Here is an 18,948-nt window from a genome sequence, read left to right as displayed (position 1 = left end):
TATTTATTCCCAAAACCAGTCATGTTAGAGTGTGTTCTACCAATATCCAAAATATTAGTCGAGAAAATCAACTGCCGTGAACGAGTGGTCTAAAACTTTGCTTTCGATTCAGGCGACTCGGGTTCGATCCCCGGGCTCACCTTCATAGGTGCATAAATGCAGGTGAGCACAAAAGGGAACTCGAACACGAGTCAGCCGAATCCAAAGTATAGTCTTTAACCACTAGACCAACTCAGACTTGACTTACCAATTTGGAGGTTATATTTATTCCTACTTTGTCATGTTTAGGTGAAGTCTATGAATACCACAAAAAATTCGGCGAAATCTCAATCGTGATGGTCTAGTGGTCCAAAACGTTGCTTTCGGTTCAGGCGACCTAGGCTCGATCCCCGGGCTCACCTACATAGGTGCATAAATGCAGGTGAGCAGAAAAGGGGACTCGAACACGAGTCAGCTGAATCCAAAGTATAGTCTTTAACCACTAGACCAACTCGAATTTGAAAATTTCCAATTTGGAGGTTATATTTATTCGCATTAACTATAGTATTGAGCATTATAAAAATTGAGAAAGTCACTATAATATGACTTTCAATGCCGGAAGTCATCAGCACGAATGGCCTAATGTGTAGAGACAAACGGTGCGAGTTCGAGCCTCACCTCAGGCTCGCATTTACCGAGATTTTTCTTTCGGGAATTGTTTCTCACAATTATTATTTTTTTTACTTCTTCTTTGTTAAATAAAGCTTTAAAAAAAAACAAAACGTGATGACGTCGTTAGCGAAAACGTATTTAAGCTGCGACTAATTGAACAAGCGGTCTCTTTCCCCTCCAGGCTGACGACTGACTGCACGTCCACATCGCGGCAAGACGACCACAACGCTTGGCAAGGTGAACGCTTAAACTTTCTTTTTTTTTGTCTTGTCATTGCTAACTTTTGTAACTTTAAACAATAATTCACATTTTCAGGCTGTTCAACTCTTCCACGGTAAGTCGCCTGCGAGTTTAAATGGCATTGTATTCCTTTTGAACTAACTCTCATTTTGCAATTTTCTCTTACCCTCTCTGCACGCTGTAAAGGAAAGTTGCTCGCGTTTGACAAACAACGTTTGAGGTTTTTTTTCGTCTTTTCATCGCTAACTTTGTAACTTTTAACATTAATTCACGTTTTCAGGCCGTTCAACTCTACAAAGGTAAGTCGCCTGCAATTTTAAATGGCACTGCTTGATTTTTATTTTATTTTTTTCCAGCGTGCTGAGAAGGTAAGTTGCCAGCGTTTGTATTTCCACAATCTAAATGACACCCTGCTCTTTGTTGTAATTGTGCAATTTCTGTCCACAGGCTTGGCATCAAGTGACTGGCCAAATTGACCGTAAAACTGGCTATCTGCAGCTTTTTTTTTTGTAGGGGGGGGCTGTTTAAATGTGCTTAACAAAACTATTTTCACTGTCTTTTTAGCCCACCCGTTACGCTGCTGGCCACTGCCGAGGAGGCCAGCTCAGCCCTGCGCTCGTCACTGGTAAGAGACAAAAACACCCGTGCGCCATACAACTCGGCACATGAAGATGAGCTTACAGGAGGCTTCGAGTGATGACGTGATTCCGGTAGGAACCACACACAGTGTGTAATTTTCTTTTTTTTCCCTAGGGGAAGATTTCGAAAGTTGGTGCCGTACACTACCTCATTGCAAACTGCGCTCCGCAGACGTCTTGGAAAAAAAGTTGAGAGTCCGGTTTCAAGTTTCTGTTTTGCTCCTAGACAAAACTGAAGGAAGGTAAGGACATCGTAAATAACACCAATTCACTCTTTCCCGACACCTTTTTTCTGTGTGCGCAGGTGAAACGGCATCCTGACGTCATCCAGAGCTGCCTGAGGAACAAAACGACAGTGAATGAGGCTGTTACAGTGTCTGCTGGGTTTGAGCACGCTGCAAAGCAAAATGGCTGACGTGACCATTTTTAACACTTTTTCTTTTGCAGGTTCCCCCAAAGCTGCACCGGGACGAATGTCTCTCTGGACAGTTTAAAAAGGTACATTTAACATCCTGTACTAATGTTGTCTTTCGGCTCGTGTCCACTAGGCGGCGCCAAAGCAGCTGTTGGCCCCGGAGAACCTGAATCTGCATCCACTCCGGGAAGACGGTGGACAGGCTCAAGTACTGTTGATAGTTTTCGCCAGCGATGCTTCTGTTGGAAAAGACACATTTTTAAAAACGGATCGTTTGTTGTTGCAGGTGGTGGACACACCATAACGTCATGATCAACGTTCTGAGATGAGCCAAGACTCAAACAAGCATTCCCCCCTCCCCCCCCCCTTCCGTTTTTTCTTTTTGACTGTGCAGAGAAGCTTCCAGTTGGTGCCATTGTGGAGTCTGCACCTGCTGGGCAAAGTTTCGAAATTGCAGCTGAAATCTCAAGTTGACCCACATTAAAATTAAATTAAACTGAATTAAAAGCTTGGCGGGTCCATTGTGTGCCTCCTGTTTGTGTTCAGGCTTGTCCATTCTGAGGACCTCGGAAGCGGTTGGACATCTCCTTCGCTCTGTCACAGGATGGGTGAAAAAGAAGGTTGGACATGAAAAACAAATTCTTAGTTTGACTGCAAATTTCCCACTGAAGGCCTTCAAGATTTCTTACCTCGTCTCCCTCCAGAAATGCGCTGTAAGCCGGTGTCCTTTTTCTTGGGTCCCCTTCACCAGGCGGCGACTGTCATCCAACACTTGGCTTGATGCAATCGGCTGGAAGAGGTTCCACGATGGGCAGTAAGTTTTGAATGCTTGACGGTTTTCTTAATCCCTTCTTTTACGCCATATTGTTTGTTGCACAGAAGCTAAACGTCCCATCACTTGGTCAGAGTCCCAGACAACTTGTGTGGCATCATCTTCTGTGCTGGTGAGTTTGATTGCATTTCCTGCACAAGGTGACTCGAGACTCGCCAATTTCATTTTTGTCTTAAGTGCACGTGTTGGTCCAGCTCTGCTGTCACAGGCTGACTTCGCCAGGCAACGCAAGTAAGAAAAGTAGAAGGCTGCAAAGTCATTCAACTTCGACATTTTCGCTGAGTTTTTTTACCTTGTTTTTATTTGTAATTTTGGCTTTTAAAACATTTTTTTTGTAATTTTAAAGCCAACTTTTTTTTTACTTTAAATTTGTTTGTCTTTTAACATGTAAAATAAAATAAACACACCTCTCGCCTTCATTTAAAAAACTGGGTAGGATTGAGGGTGTGGCTGTGCAAATACGGACCAATCGGCTTGGCTGCTGTGAGTGGGCGGGGCTATGCTAATGAGTATAAATTAGCATAATGGAAGTGGTTATGCAAATCCTGTGGGTGGGGTTATGCAAATATGTTGTAATACAGCACTGATTGGTTGAAGTGGGCACTTGTGGGCGGGGCTTTGCAAATAAAATTTTGTGCCCCATTTTGATTGGTTGGCTGGTAATTTGGGGCGGGGCTATGCAAATAAAATTTACATACCACCATCTGATTGGATGGTGCCAGTGTGGGCGGGGCCACGCAACTAAAACCCCCAAAATTTGGTGAAAGTGGGCGTGGCTATGCAAACTAATTTGCATGCCGTCTTTTGATTGGCTGCTCCAGGCCATTGTGGGCGCGGCTATGCAAATAAATTTGCATGCCGGTGTCTGATTTGGTATGCTAATCAGGTAGGGGCGGGGCATGCAAATTGATCTGCGCATTAAAATTTGGGACTGGTGGGCGTGACATATGCAAATAAAATTTGCATGCCACAAACTGATTGGTTCATCTGGATTTATGTGGGCGGGGTTATGCGGGGGGGGGGGGGGAAATCACGTGCCGCATTGTGATTGGTTTGTTTTGGCCAGAAAGGACAGCTCGCCCTTTTTGGCCTTGAGCATCAATCCAAGAAGTCTGCTCGGACCAGAGGCTAAACGTCTTCCAGGACAAAACCCCAACAACTCCGGTTGCCGTCCATAACAAGGCCGCTTTAATTAAACTCAGCGAGACACAAAACACGCAGACTCTGATTCCAGTCAAATAATATATTGACAAGCATTTTAAAAAACAATCCCACATCATTTTAGCAATAAAATTTGACTCAGGTTCTACACCGACATCGGCTGACAGGCGGTACATTTCGGCCAGCAGCAGAGGACGCCATGGTGTCTACTTGACAAGCATGGACTGCACAACACTGACACATGTGGAAGCTGGCCACAACATCACTCACTGCTTCTGAACATGTGCTTCGATGTGGGGTTTTTTTCATCAGTTATTTTTGCCAATTTATTAAACAAAAATATACATATTTAATTTTAAATAATCTGGGCCACAACAATGTAATTTTAAAAATAGTACATGGTCAGAAGCATTGAACTTTGTTCTCACTTGTGAGCACTGTGTTGCAGATCAAGTACAGGTCAAAAAGCACACTTGGGTCATTCCATGGCAAATCACAAGCGGGTTCAGTCAAATGGATTTTGATTTGAATGAAACTTGCTGTACTTGTTGACAGTGATGGCACAACACTAAATCTCAAATTAGAGGTCAAGCGGAGAAAGAGTTTAGGAGCTACGGCATCCCCGAATTTTTATTAGCTCCGAAAAGGGGGTGTGGCCGCCTTCCTTCTCGAGTTCACGCATCAACCCATCCCATCTTTCCAAAACAGGTATTTATTTGGGAAGGGAATTTAACAAGAAATCGATGTCTGCAACCATTTGGAAGATGGATGCATATTTAAACAACTTTTGACCTAGAACTTCACCTGGAGATGGACCTTGGGGATCATCGTGACCTATTTTCATGGAATGTAATTTCTCACATGTTCTCTCAAACAAAGGTTCCAGTTGTGTCAATTTTGTTGTTTAGCAGCAATAAGGGCTCATAGTATCCATATTGACAGATTGGCAATTAATATTTAATGGCCTCATTGAATATGCAAATTGAAAGGATATATTTTGGGCTGTGTACTTTGACTCCTTATTGCTGCTATGCAAAATAAATTACATCTCTGAAACTTAGTTTTAGTGTTTTGCCATCACCTTCATCAAGTACGGCAAGTTTCATTCAAATTAAAAGCCACTTGGTTAATTTTTTTTATGAATTATGGCGTGACCTGACATGGAATGACCCACTAAAAAATGGCTTCAAACAACATGGCGTCCTCTGTGTTGAAAAAAAAAAGTGCACACACCTGCCAAAACAAGGTTTGCATCATTGTAGTGCAGATGCATCCATGTCCTGAACTGAGTCTGCCCAAAACCTCCTTCGTCCTGTCAGGCAAAAAAAAAAAGCAGTTTTCACGTGAGGGACGCGCTTAAACAGAAGACGATGGACAGTGAAAACATGGAAAAGTTTAGCATACGTTACCTTTGCACGTGGACGCAGGTGTTGACAACTTCCCTTCACTGTGGTCGTCTACTGTGCATGTAAACAAGACAAAAAATGCCTTAATTAGCACTAACGTAGCTAAGCTAACTTAGTTCAGGTGCTCGAAACACACGTAACATTAGCAAACAAAACAAAAAAACTAACGCGAAGCCAAACAATGGCTCGTTTCCGGCCAGCGTTTAACTTCCTGGACGCAGTTAAACAAAACTAAATGATCAACGTTGTGGTGAACGAACTGCAGGGACAAATTATCGTTAACATAACACACGACGAATGGAACACCTGGAGTGTCAAAATGTCACATTTTAAATGGAGTGCCGAAAATGTTCGCGCATGCGTAAACGCTCTCTCCTATCAACGCGAGAACTTGGGTGTGCCTAATATTTTGGTCATTTTGGACACTTCTTTCTGTACGCTTAGCTAAAAAATGTGAAAGCGGTGAAATGCTGGAAAGGCGGCACAGTGAGGTCAAGGACAACACAAAAATAGACAAAGTCCACAGGTAAAGCACGCGGACTGCTTGCTTGTGCTTTTAGCGAAGGCAGACAGTCATCTCGCTATTATGTTCTGGTGCTGAATGCGCAGGTGGGCACTTTGTGATAGTTAAAAATTTGTTTTTCAGACAATATCATGAAGGCACCCACGCCGGGCTCATCATCACAATGTAAGTATTACGTACACCCCCATTATTTACTTATTGTCTTGTAAATAGTCCAGACTGGACCCTCTGCAGTTGCATACAGCGAACTACTCGGGGGTAACTGGGCCCCCTGCGGGGATATTAATTGGGTATGTACTCATGATACTTTTACAAAACTCGGATGAATTTAAATACTGTATATAGAATGTAAAATTTATCTTATCTTATCTTAAAAACCCTAATAATGTTCCTCCACACTGGTGTTAGTCTTGTATGTACCACGAGAGGGCGACAAAGTTCGCAATAACTCGTGTTGTGAAGGCCAGTCGGTGCATGATTTAAGATGTGCAAAACCAATCGATGGTTTCTCACAAAATTACTTCAAAAACACAAAATAAACCAAACCATATATTTTTAATGTAAAAAAAGGGTCTTTATTCTTGGTTAGAGGTGTTGAATGAACAATCCAATGAATACTTTTCATCATTTCATACCTTTTCTACCAGCGTGACTGTGATGTGTACTCCAGCAATACTGATGAATTCCTTATGAAATGATAGTAGGACATAACTTCTACACTATTCACCAAAAGTTATGAAACGATCACCTGTAAAAGGTTATAGTCAAGTCAAGTCAACAGTATTTATAGAGCACTTTCAAACAGCCATCGCTGCAGTGCTGAAATGTCACCTCAAAACTATTTTGGAGTTGTGTAAATGTCAAAACAAGTACATGAAGTGTTAGACTACTTTCAGTCAGAGACAGTTATAACAATAAAAGTGGCTCAGCACCATGTGACAACAATCCTCGTCGATCATGCGTCCGCCTCTCATAAAAAAATGTCTTTTTTTTTTCCCCCCATGATGTCGCAAGAGTGGAACAAAGTGCAAAAATTTCTCCACGGATGCGAGGCCGCGCAGCAGCGTGTGAAATGCTCCGGGAAAATGTGCTTTGCTCTCCTTTATAGCATCTCGGTCTTCACCCGCAAGGTAAACAGCTGCGCGAGAAAGAGATGAGAAAGCCACGGTTAATTAAAAAAAAAAAGAACGCCGTTTGAAAAGAAACGCAAAGATGTGAGGCTGACTTTAAAGTCGTCAATGTAGGTGAGGAAGAAGCAGACGAAGCTGAAGGCCACGATCCACTCGCACACGGCGCTGGCCACGTGGAACGGATAGTCCTGAAAAATGTACGAACCGTAAACACACCTTTAAGGTGAGCCGGATGCCAGAAAGCAAAATTTTAAAAAAATGGATACTCATCCTTGCCCAGCCACCTTGCTCCGAGCATCTCTGTGCAGGTCCTTTTGCTTGACAAAAAATGCACAAATGACAGCTTGGAATTTTGGCTGTCAGGGGAAAACATTTCAAAATGTATCCACTGTAGACCATGACTTTGTATGCTACGTTGCTCAAAATACATTATCATTGATCAAAATGGTACCAACTTGGCCCCCGCCAATAACATTTGCCGTGACGTTGATGCTAATTTCTGTTAGCCCGTCGAAATGACACGTTCGAAAGGTTTAGGATGACTTAACAGCCGTAAAAGAGGATACTCGGGAAGATAGCCAGCGAGGCAAGGACGGCCACAGCTAGCCGCGCCCGACACACCGCCAAGGACGAGCCGTACGGGAAGGCGTGGTAGGAAATGGCCGACTGCAGGAGGATGTAGAGGACGCCCGTGAGGAAGAAAAGCAAGGCGCCAATGTCGTGAACCGTCGTCACCGCCGTCTCCTGCCAATCAAAGCCAAACACGTGAGCGTCTTAGCCTGACGAAGGCGCGGCGCTTGGTTGCGTGGATGTTGACGGTAAAGTCCTTCCACCTGAAATGTGGCTACCACGCACATTCCCAAGCAGGAGAGCATTCCCAGCGCCAGCGCTGTCTTGTTCAGCCGTGGATTCACAGCCCTTGTCTCCTCGCACAGCTTCTCCACAAACTTGAACCTGCTGTAGATTGTGGCCATGCCTACACACACACACACACGTACAAACGCAGGGGCCGTTTTTTGCCACAGCCTTTCAATCACCTTTCGTTTTCCTCCAAAAGTGGAAGTGAGTCGTTTGTGGAAAGTGACAAAAGGGCGCATGTTCAGGATGAATGGCCACTCGTTGCTTTGTTCTCGGCAATGTTTGACTAACAAGACATTACATGTTATGACACACAACTTTTGTGTTGCACACCGCAGAACAGGAAGTTGCACTTGACAACGAATCAAAAAAAAAGCCCACCCCCCCCCCTCCCGAAATGTGATGACACCCAACCCCAGCAAATGCATTTGATCAAACTTCAACGAAAATAGTGTAAGAAATCAAAATAGGTTTCTTATTAAATAATCATCTTGAAATATTCTAGGATGGGGAAACCATAAGAGGAAGTCAAATTAAATCGGGATGTGATCCAAGGACACCAGAATGCAAAATAAAAATGGGGTTAGGGGATGGGGGGGGGGGTGTAGATGAACATGATAGCGCGTGCGTGTACGTGTAGAATACCTGCGCATGCAGAAACAAATGTCATCATGCCGAATATGCAGCTCTCTGGGGGGTTTGCTCCTGTGTCACTGCAGGTTTACAACAGCCAAATCTTGAAACTGATTTTTTTTTCCATCCCCAAACAAAAAAATAGACGCATTAAATAGCCCCGTTACAGTTACGCACACATAGGCTAGAACTTCAAATCCTGGCTTAACAAACCACAATAATGCTAACAGCAAGGGTGGGTTATGTTTATTATGGTTAATAACAAAAATGAGATGATCTCAAGCGAGATAACGGGAGTTGCAGCGCTGGCGGAGTTTGGGGAAAACGAAACTAAAAGGCGCTCGTCGAGATTTGCTCCAACGGCGACTTGAACGCGAACTTAAATGGAGCTTTTCCTCACCTGATGTAGGGGAACAACACGTCCACGTCGCGTCGAAACAGCGCGACCACGTAGGACACGATGAAAGTGCTCGAGGACCACACCACCAAAAAAACTGGCAGGAAGCACCAACCTTGCGCGAACCACCACATGGCGCGCGGCGTCGACGGGCGGCGATCGAGAGAGAACACGCGGGCGCAATCGCGCGGGTCGGTCCTGGTGCGACCTTAAGGCCCGGGGAGGCTGGGAAGAAGTGTCATTTTTCAAAACCGACCGTCACGTGACCGTCTTCCTCAAAAAAAATGTCTCCACTTCTGGTCACGGTCCTCCTCCATCTTCTGCATCACTGTGCGCGTCATCGAAACTTAAACAGAATGGAACGGAACCCCCAAGTGGAAGTGGGGTCAAAAAACAAAAACAAAACTTGCGTTTCATCGCAATTTAATGCAAATATTTTAGACCAGTGGTGTCAAACATGCGGGCCAAACTCCATTTTGAAGTCAGGCGTTCAGTTATTGCCTATATATATAATTGCCAAATGATTTGACATTCTGAAAAGTTGATCGTTTGCCAACTGCCCGAATAAAATTCATGCATCCCTCCTCGCTTTGTTTTATGTTTAGTTTGACAGTCAATTCCAACTGGTGTTGGCACCATGAAGTTCTTGTATCGAGATTATTTGCTCGCAAGTCAAAATAATGGCCAGGCAGCTAATGCCATAGTTAAAAGCTCAAGTAAAAACTGAATAGCACTCAGTTTGCCTCAATAAATGCTTGAGGTCAAATAGTAATCAAAGATTAAATAGTCTCAAAGATTAAATAACATGATACACATTTAGAACATTCGATTCAGTGATTCTTTGTTTACCACTAGGGGAAGCTCGCGTACTACTAGTCAGTAGTGGTACACGTACCAAAACCGAGTCACTGATGTATTTGAAAATACAAATATTTCGATCCAAATATTTCACTTTCTTTATGCTGCTCTGTTCTACTACTGCTCCCAAGATAAACAAAATAGAATTTAATATTTCTCCATCCCTCTAGTTCTCCTTCCACATCAAAAGTATTGGAATAATAATGATGATGTTTTGTGAGAACGCTTGTAGTTTAAGAGCATTTAATTGTTTTGCCAAGAGTATCTCGTCATTTTGTCAACATAACGCTTTTTTTTTAACATGCTTCTTTCCTTTTCTTCCCTTTAGTGAAGAGTTGAGAGGTCACGCTTTGTGCTGTTCATCGGCGTCTTTGCGCCCTCTTGTGGTAGTGGAGGGGAAAACGTCTGCCGCTGCAAACCCAGGTACATGCATTTTGGAGGGCGAGTTGTCTTCAAGGTTAAATCATTTGAGAACAAAGTGTGCTTAGGAACACAGAAAAGTGCTTGCGTTGTTGCCATCTTTACTTTTGGGAGTGTTTACCGGGGGAGGCTGTCACGCCAAAAATAACCAGGGGGTGTTGTGTTCAGTTCCTTAGAAGCTTTAAAAGATGGGCTAGCTATCTTATTAGCTTCCCTCACAAGAGGACATAGTACATACTGTATACGCTCTTGGTCCAGAGACTGTACTTTCCAATCTTTAATGTAAACAGACTACAACGACAGTTTGTTCTTTGAAAAGATCGCCTCGAGGCCTGTTTGCCTGGTTTAAAAACAGTCCAATCAGATGTGCATAGCCCCGGATGCTGAATCCTGTGTGACTTTCGCTCCGAGTGGCCCTCCTAACCACATGTTGTAAACGCCAAGATAGCTCTTAATAGTGTGTGTTCAAGTCTTGGCAGTTGGACCGCGATATCTGTTTCTTTTCACCAATTTTAGACTGGAATTTGGAGTTTCACGGGTGGGGGGGGCTCGTGTTGGGAACACATGTGCCGCCGAGCGGGACAGGAAATCAGGGATGAGAGTAGCCATAAAGACTTAATGAGTTCATGTCAGTCGAGGGTGTTGACAGATGAGACATTATCTGATCGGTTATGGTGATTGACAAGGCTGGAGGCCAAGCAAGGGAAGCATCGCCCTGGTCGTAAAATGTTTTTACGGGGCTGGAGGCCCTTTGGATGTACAGCGAACCCCCCTCTATGGTGGTGTATATACATTCAGAGACCATTTAGACCAGGGGTGTCCAAACTTTTTGCCAAGGGGGCCAGATTTTATGTGGTAAAATGTCGGGGGGGCCGACCTTGGCTGACATTCTTTACATTGAACAACAATATTGTTCAACAAATAGACCTCAGTCAATGCAACACGTGTTCCATTGCGCCCAACCTGCGGGCCAGACGGCCCTGATTTTATGACAGGGGCCGAGGGCCGGATGAAATTCGACCGCGGTCCGGATTTGGCCCGCGGGCCGGACTTTGGACATGCCTGATTTAGACAGAGATACCATTTAGTTGTCCCTCCTCCCTGCAGTTTGGCGCATAGTCAGCAGTCGACCCCCCCGACCCCCCAACATAACCACATAACACACGCCGTCACTTCACCCCTTGTGCCTCAGTCCGCTCAGTAGAGCAGCAAAGTGCACGTTTTCCCCCTAATGTGTGGAATATTTTTGGGGAGGGGAAAATGGACTCTGGACATAATTGGCTGTCAAAAGTGTCACAGAGTGAAGATGACATGAAGAGCGGCTTAATGTGCCTCAACGCTCATTTAGCAGTCAAACATAAGTACCCGGTAGTCGGAACACTTGTTCCCATTGAGATTGCCAAGGTTGTCTTTAAATACAGCTGTAAGCATGACACGCACAATTATGCCTCCTGTACGCAGGAGTCGGAGGCTTAAATCCTGCGCCAGGCATGTGTCGGCGTGAAGAACGCTTCACCTTATTTAACAGGAAAATCTTGCCGTTTTCTTCAAACGGAAACATCGAGCTGCTTTGCGACGGCCTTGTAGCTTTTACCTTTAACCTCTTTGCGGATCGTTTTATTTTCCGGTCTCCTCAGACGACCTTCGCTTCCTCTGGCCCATGTTTCCCCGCGTTCGATTCCCCCCATCAGTGTGCGCAACACTCCGAGAGGTCTCACGATCCTCTCTGACTTTATTTAGCACCAGAAGGGGGACAAAATGTGAGGAAACAACGCTGCGTGGCAGCAAACCGAAGCGTCAATCAAAAGTGAGCTTCATTTTTTTTTCGTGAAGGCCTTTTTCGCACATCCTGCGGTGAATTCTTTGTTGCCTGGGATGTCTGCATAACAGCGGATGTCGGCGCTAAAATGAACTATGTTGAATTTACTCACATTAGAAGTTTGATCTGAAAGCAAGCAAGGCCAGAAATTGATTCCAGAAGAACAACATTTGGAAAAAAGCTCTTGTCTCTGAGGCGGCGTGAGCCTCCCTTGAAGGCGGATGAAAGCCCCCAGTGCATAAATGTCACCAAAGTGATTATTTTCTTTTTCTTTTTTTTTTCTACAAATGCTTTTTATTTATGTTCTTGTGGATGTGGGGTTGGAAACATGTTGCAGATGTGGAGGAAGTAAATACACGACATGACAATGGAGCCTTTTGAGAACGGCGTTGCTCATAAAAGCGGACGATCTTTCAAGAGTGAGCCATTGGTTCTAAAATTTTTTTTTTTAATGTATTTATTTTTTTAATGATTATTATTTTCCTTATTGGAGGCCAATCTTTCTCTGGCGTGGTTCCGGTTGTCCAGATTTTGATGTTTCAATGGGCCAAGTCATTCATAAGATGAGGTAAAAGAAAATAGTTCGAATGTGCTTGTGAAATTTGTAGGTTTTTATTTTCATCATTTAAACACACACACACACACACACACAACTTGTGTTTTATTGCGCTAATAGAGTCATTTAAGTTGGAACCACGGCTGACATTTATATGTGCTTAATATATTGCGTGAAGATTCATTCAGAAACGTCTGTGCTTTTCATTTCAGCCTTGGAAGAAGAAGACAAGATCCGAATTTCAACACGCCAGCAAATGTAAGTAACTCGGAAATCCTCAAGGGGGCTCTTCACCCCCACGTTTCGTGCGGTGCACAAGGCAAAGTTGTACAGCAGCCCACACAGCTACAGCAACAAGTTCCACCATTTTGGTTCCTACTGTCCAGATTGCGCCTTTTGCTCCGGCAAGCCCCGGGCATCCCACATTTTTTTTTTGTATCGCTCACTGACGTGTACACCTCAAAACATTCACGAAGCCATTTCATCTTCTTGACAGCGTCATTCCGGATTAAATTAAAAGCTGCCGGAGATCTGACATCACACGCGTACACTTTTACTGCTGTGAGGGGCCTAGAAATGAAGTTGTTTTACTCACTATATACAATATGTTGTTTTAATTTCATCTGCCGATTAATCGGTGATCGTAATTTTATTCCGCTCTGAACTGGTTGGCGGCTAATCGCAGCGATGGAAGTGCCATTGGCTCATTTTGAGGGAACAGATAAACCATAAAATAGGCATTTTGTAGCTCAAGTGTGTGGATCATTTTTAAATCTCATTCACGTTTGAGACCCCCCCCCCCCACTTTGACCCCCACCGTAAATTAAGACGATCCTTTTTCATCATAGTTGCATCAACGGTCAATTGATAGCCTATTTGAGTTTATTTAATGTACTGTGTTAGTTTAATTGCATCCATTTGTAATGTCACCGTGGCTGTTTTTTTTTATCCGGCGCGGACTCATTTGATCTGTTTGTAATTTGCATCGGAAACAATTGCGCCGAAGGCGGGCTGAGTTTTTGGAATGAAATAATGATGCACTTCTGAAAGTTTCTGTTCTTTTCGGAAAACACAAACAAATCACAGAAGGACGAAAAAGAGAGTCGCGTCGTGTTTGTGCTGACCTTGCTTGATTGTGTTTGCTTTCAATCACACGGGTCAGGGCGTGGGGTCAGGCCCCATGGATCATTTACTTTAATGGCTGCTTCCTGCCTGCTCACACGCATGCGGCACATGGAGATGTAACGTTATTTACTTGACGTGACGCGGCGGCGATGACGCGGCCTCGCCAAAGGGAGGTTTGCGCAGATTGACCAAAAAAAAAAAAAAAAGAGAAGGAAAGGAGGCTTCGTGTCATTTTGTGCCCTGTTGGGACGACAGATGTGCGGGTGATGTCATGTCAAAGGAGGGACAGGGCGGAGTGAGCAAAACGCGGGAGGGCAGACGGATGAGGAGGCAGACGTCCCGGAGTGGGATGAGCGAGGGAGGGGGAGCGCCACATCCGCCATGGCTGTCACGTGACCGTTTCATAAGATGGCACCCGGCTTCTAAAGAACCTTCAGCTACCTTTGCAAACGCCAAAACAAAAGATGTCCCTGCTTTTCTATTAGCGGCATATGCAGCAAATGTGCTTAACTGTTGTTGCGGGTTTTTTTTTTTTTCTTCATCGCAGGACCTCTCACAAAGCACATCCTTTCCAAACAGCACAGGCCGTTGGAGCTATAATTTACTTAGCGCAGTCTTTGCTGAAGTTTACCCTCCCATGCCGGGACGGGCCGCAGCATAAGAAGCCAATTGTTCTCTGGGTCTGGAGTGACAATGGCTGTTTGTAGCCCTCCGGGAGAGGGGGGAGAGAAGAGAGACAAGGGCGTGGGGGTGTTGGGGGGGGCAAAGGAAAGAAGAAAATGGCAGAAAGGAGAGATGCTGTTTTATGGAAGTCGATGTGTGTGATTAGTTCGTGGCACTGATTCGCTTGCAGTGAAAGGCCGCGCGTTTGCTACCCGGGCTCACCTGACTCATCCCACCTTTTGATTATTATGCCGCACCAAAAAAAAAAATCAATACTGTACATAAAAAAAACAACATTGGCTTTTTCGCTCTTTGTTGACCAACAGTAGAATAATCAAACATAACACGCGAGAGCTGCTGTCAGCCACAGCTCACGACCTGGCGCCCACATAGACTCGGGGGAAAATTTTGCCTGCCTGCCTGCAGCACGCCATCCTGTCAATGTTATGATTGCAAATATTGATCCCTTCAAATGCATTCGGGGATGTGTTTAACAATGTGTTTGAATGAGTTGGTGTGTGTGTGTGGGGGGTGGGGGGGAATTGTAATTAATTGGAAAAAAATAAAGAAATAAATAATAAACATTACAATTTTGAAAAAATAAGTTGTGCCAAAAATAGTTTGAGCAAGATTCCCAACATGCAAAAAACAAGAGGTGTAACATTGTTTTTTTTTTTTAAATCTAAATACTTCACTAAATAAATAAATTCAATATCTCAAATCCACACGAAATAACACAAGTAACCAGGGGAGAAGCAAAGCAATTTTTCTCAATTCAAATCACGTCCAGCCAATCAAGTTAAGTTCCCTCGGTCATGTGATCCCGACACCGGCAGGATAGGCAGCGTTTGGAAAAAAAAAAAAAAAAAAAAGACAAAGTTAGGAATTCAAATTCAAACTCGGACGGCACAGCTGTATTTCCATCCTGTTTTCCCAAAGCAGCCAGGCGTCACCGCTTAGAACCTTCTGAGCAACTTTCAAGCCAATCGTGGCCAAGGGGTCAAGGGTCACCACAGACGCCGCTTTCCCGCATCTCCTCAACAGGACATCGCCTGCATCAATGCGACCATTGCTGGCATTGGTGCATTTGAACCCCACTGAGAGGTGGGGTGCTCTTATGGGGCCCATTGCAGGAAGGTGCATGCAGAAAAAGAGCCCCCCCCTCCCTCTCTGTGTGTGTGTGTCTCCGAGCTTTAAGGTCAAGTGCAAAGCGGCGCTGTCATTGATTCACTGAACACGAGGCAGCCTCGCACCCAAAGGAGTCCAAAAGCTAGCAAAACAAAGCTCCTTGAGCCTAATTGGCACAACATTCAGCATGTGATTGGCCGGGGCCATTTTGGCCTTTCAAGAAGGAAAAAAAAAATGGAGTCACTCATAATTTAAAAAAAATATGTATTCATATATATTTATAAATGTATAGCAATGTATTTTTCTATGAAGATAATATTAAAAGAAGTGCAGTCGGGACATGATTAATGTGTCATGAAATAAAAAAAAAAGGATATAAAAATCATAAATTAACATTTAAATAAACACTCGATCAAAAACAGCTTGAATGGAGGCGCAGGGCTCCTTTTTTTTTCTTCCAAAAAACCTTTTGGAGACTTTTTTTTTTAATTGAGAGAGAGAGAGAGAGAGAAAATGCCAGAGTCAAAACCAATCACTCGAAGCGTCAAAAAAGTTGCGAACTAACTCCTCTCTTATTTGCAGCCATGTCACGAGTCCACGTGGAGCACGTCAGCCATTTTGAACAACAAGCAAATCAACTCGATGAAAAAGACGCGGTCTGAACTCGCTCTCCCCTGGCTGTCTGACCTGCATTTTGAGGACAATCCAGGCCTGGTTGGGTAATCATTGACCCGTTCCCCGTGGCAATCAAGTCACAACATACTGTACAACAACTAGGCTGTAGATAAAGTGATCATATCTCCACACGTGCATGAACCCAATCAGACAGATGAGGCTGTATCAGATTTCAGACCAGAAATTTCAACACGGACATCCGTGATATGCACTGTGCTTTTTCGTGATCACCAGTGGTTGGGTCATACAGGTTAAATCGACAAGGCAATGCATAGGTGCTGAAATATGATTGGCGGGGAAAAAATTAGTAAATAGACAATCATCTCAGAAGTTGTTAACCCCTTGGATCAGATTTCAGTCGTGGTCGCACACCGGGCTGGACCCCGGCTCAGTTCTGCACAAAATCGATCTTTTAGTGGTGCAAGGTGGGGCGTGCGCCGCACTGCAGCACTGCTTTGTCGCGGGGCATGCAAAGGTAAAAAAAAAAAAAAAAAAAAAGTGGAAGGAGCTGGGTAGGATAGAAGGCGGCAGTTTGGCCCTTTGCAAGAGCCACCTCCCACTTCGCACTTTTCCACACCTCCTCACTCCCCGGCCATTTTCGCCTCCTCAAGCTGTACTCCTCCGTGCTCTCTCCAGTAACTCCGGCAACGAGCCTATGGCCTCGGCTGCCTCGGTTCGAGCGTAATGTTTCTGCATATGACTTGATAATAATAGTATCAATCAAAATTAGACTCGGTCCTCTTTTTGATACAATCTTAATTGATGGTATGAGTGAATAAAGTCAATCACATGGGAGACTGGTGGCTTTTTAGATGTGCAGCTGATAAGAGTAAAACGCCACCGATGATAATAAACTATCAATTGTTTATTCAAGTGATTTTCCACACTTGTGCAACTTTTCCCAAATTTTTTACCCCCTCCGTGTAGTTTTTCATTAAATAAACCACAAAACAGTCAAGTTAGAGAAGACACTCATTTACTGCCTACATGTAAACACTCATTTACATTAATTAGAAAACCCACCATCCAAAAATGAATTTAAGGCCATTGAATTTTATAAAAGTACACAGTGAGTATTATGGACAAATCCATCTCAATTCTTTTCATAACGTAAGATTAAATTCTTTAATTTTACATGGACATACATCAGTGTGTTAAGTATTGGGTGAAATATATAAATAGTGTAAAATCTCATCTTTAAAGTATGTTTGAAAAATACAAAATCAAATGGTATGAATCAAATGGATGCAGAAGTGCTGGTTTACAAATGGTCAAATGTCTTCTCCTACTTTGTTTGGTTTTGGAATGAATTAGCACACGCTATTTCATGACATTATTTTATATCTCAACATGAAGTAACAGCAATACACATTTTCATATGTTCATTTGGAATTAATTTAAGTTTTGACCGGGAACTCAAGGCTTCCACTTTAACTGAGGGGCCGGCAAACACAGATTTGGCGTTCTTTCACACACACTTCAAGTTATTTAATTAAAAAAAAAAAAAAAACATTCCAATCATCGTCTTTAGGCACGTGAGGGTCCATCGGTATGAAAGTTGTCAACCGTTAATCCCTTTAAACTCAATAACCTACATACTTTATATTGACTAGTCAAGACAAGTATACACTCTCTCTTTCTCTCTCTCTCTCTCACACACACACACACACACACACACATGCTTAATCCTATCGTTAATTTATGTTTTTGATTACTGTATGCACAAAACATTTTTGGCACCATACAAATCAAGTAATACCTTACTTAGGTGTAAATAGGATTTTAGCTGCTGACTCATTTATTTAAGTCAATTGTTTTACTCGATAGATCGACAGATTGATAGAAAGATGCACTGTTGCTACTTTATTGATCCACAAAACCATTTGGCATATCAGTGTTGCTATTTTATTAATATTAATAAAGATGTGAAAAATATTACATAGATTCGATGTCAAACAGTGGCTCAAGACTTTGAGGATATAAACGAATATAAAACATTTGTTACTTTTTATCCCCTATTACACTGCATAAATACAAAAATAAACAGATATAAAATTTAAAAGTTTTAGTTTAGGACACTATAAAACCAATAGTTCCTTTAGTTATTCTGAATTAGGATTATATGGTTGGGTTTTTGTTATGGGTTTTATTATTATTATTATTTGGGTGTTAAAAAATGGAGTTTGGATTTGAATTTATATTCTGAAAGGGGGTCCTTGGTAAAATGTAAAGTTTGCTTCCCTGGGTTTTTTGATGACCTGTATTATGCCTGATTGTTATGGTAGCTAGAAAGTATATATAGCTTTAACAAATATTTAAACGTTTTAATGCATTTGTAAAAGCTATTGTCATATGTGCAATTGATGTGGCTGTTAGAGAAAAAAATTCTTATTCACCTTTAAAAAAAAGGAAAGAAAGGAAAACAACATCATTATCAGGTGCATATCACCATCACTGCCTCAATTAGGACCCACAATCGGTTCAGAGGGTGAAATTTGTTCTCCAAAGACGACATTTTGGCAAGTTTTGATAACCATATTTATGGGTTGATAACTTATTTTCCGTGTGTTTGGGTAAGCTGAAACTTGATTAAATGTTCAGAAACTTTATGAAACACGTGGCAGTAATTAACACGGGTTCACAGACTTGTGGAAATCCAGTTTTAATGTCCTCTCGAAGCTACTTAGCCAAACCGAGCTAAGTAGCCAACAATAAATATTTTTATATTTAATGCCTTTGTATCTTCAAAGACACTTACGTCATACACACGCAAAATTGGCTGTTAATTCTGCCTTCACAGTCATATTAGTAATCTTCAAA

General features: G+C 43.0%; 1 protein-coding gene across 1 annotated transcript; it reads right to left on the bottom strand.

Moving 5' to 3' along the window:
* Window positions 1-6,824: 6,824 nt before the first annotated feature.
* dram1 (DNA-damage regulated autophagy modulator 1) lies at window positions 6,825-9,212 on the bottom strand. The gene is made up of 7 exons (XM_052055213.1): window positions 8,888-9,212; window positions 8,500-8,567; window positions 7,830-7,972; window positions 7,563-7,740; window positions 7,281-7,339; window positions 7,092-7,184; window positions 6,825-7,004 (listed from the first exon to the last, which is right to left on the bottom strand). Exons 1-7 carry the CDS (start codon window positions 9,016-9,018, stop codon window positions 6,969-6,971), a joined length of 708 nt encoding a protein of 235 aa, XP_051911173.1. The 5' UTR covers window positions 9,019-9,212; the 3' UTR covers window positions 6,825-6,968.
* Window positions 9,213-18,948: the final 9,736 nt, after the last annotated feature.

Source organism: Hippocampus zosterae, chromosome 21 (assembly GCF_025434085.1).
Source record: "Hippocampus zosterae strain Florida chromosome 21, ASM2543408v3, whole genome shotgun sequence".
Taxonomy (NCBI): domain Eukaryota; kingdom Metazoa; phylum Chordata; class Actinopteri; order Syngnathiformes; family Syngnathidae; genus Hippocampus; species Hippocampus zosterae.
The sequence above is the reverse complement of the archived record's forward strand: the minus strand, read 5'-3'. Positions and strand labels throughout refer to the sequence as shown.

What these genes read in the sequence shown, in the direction of transcription:
- dram1 (XM_052055213.1), bottom strand. Translation starts at nt 9,018, where the DNA reads ATGTGGTGGTTCGCGCAAGGTTGGTGCTTCCTGCCAGTTTTTTTGGTG. An exon ending in GCGTGGTAGCCACATTTCAG is followed by an intron (nt 7,741 to 7,829) that starts GTGGAAGGACTT and finishes TTTGATTGGCAG; the next exon opens with GAGACGGCGGTGACGACGGT. An exon ending in CTCGCTGGCTATCTTCCCGA is followed by an intron (nt 7,340 to 7,562) that starts GTATCCTCTTTT and finishes CAAAATTCCAAG; the next exon opens with CTGTCATTTGTGCATTTTTT.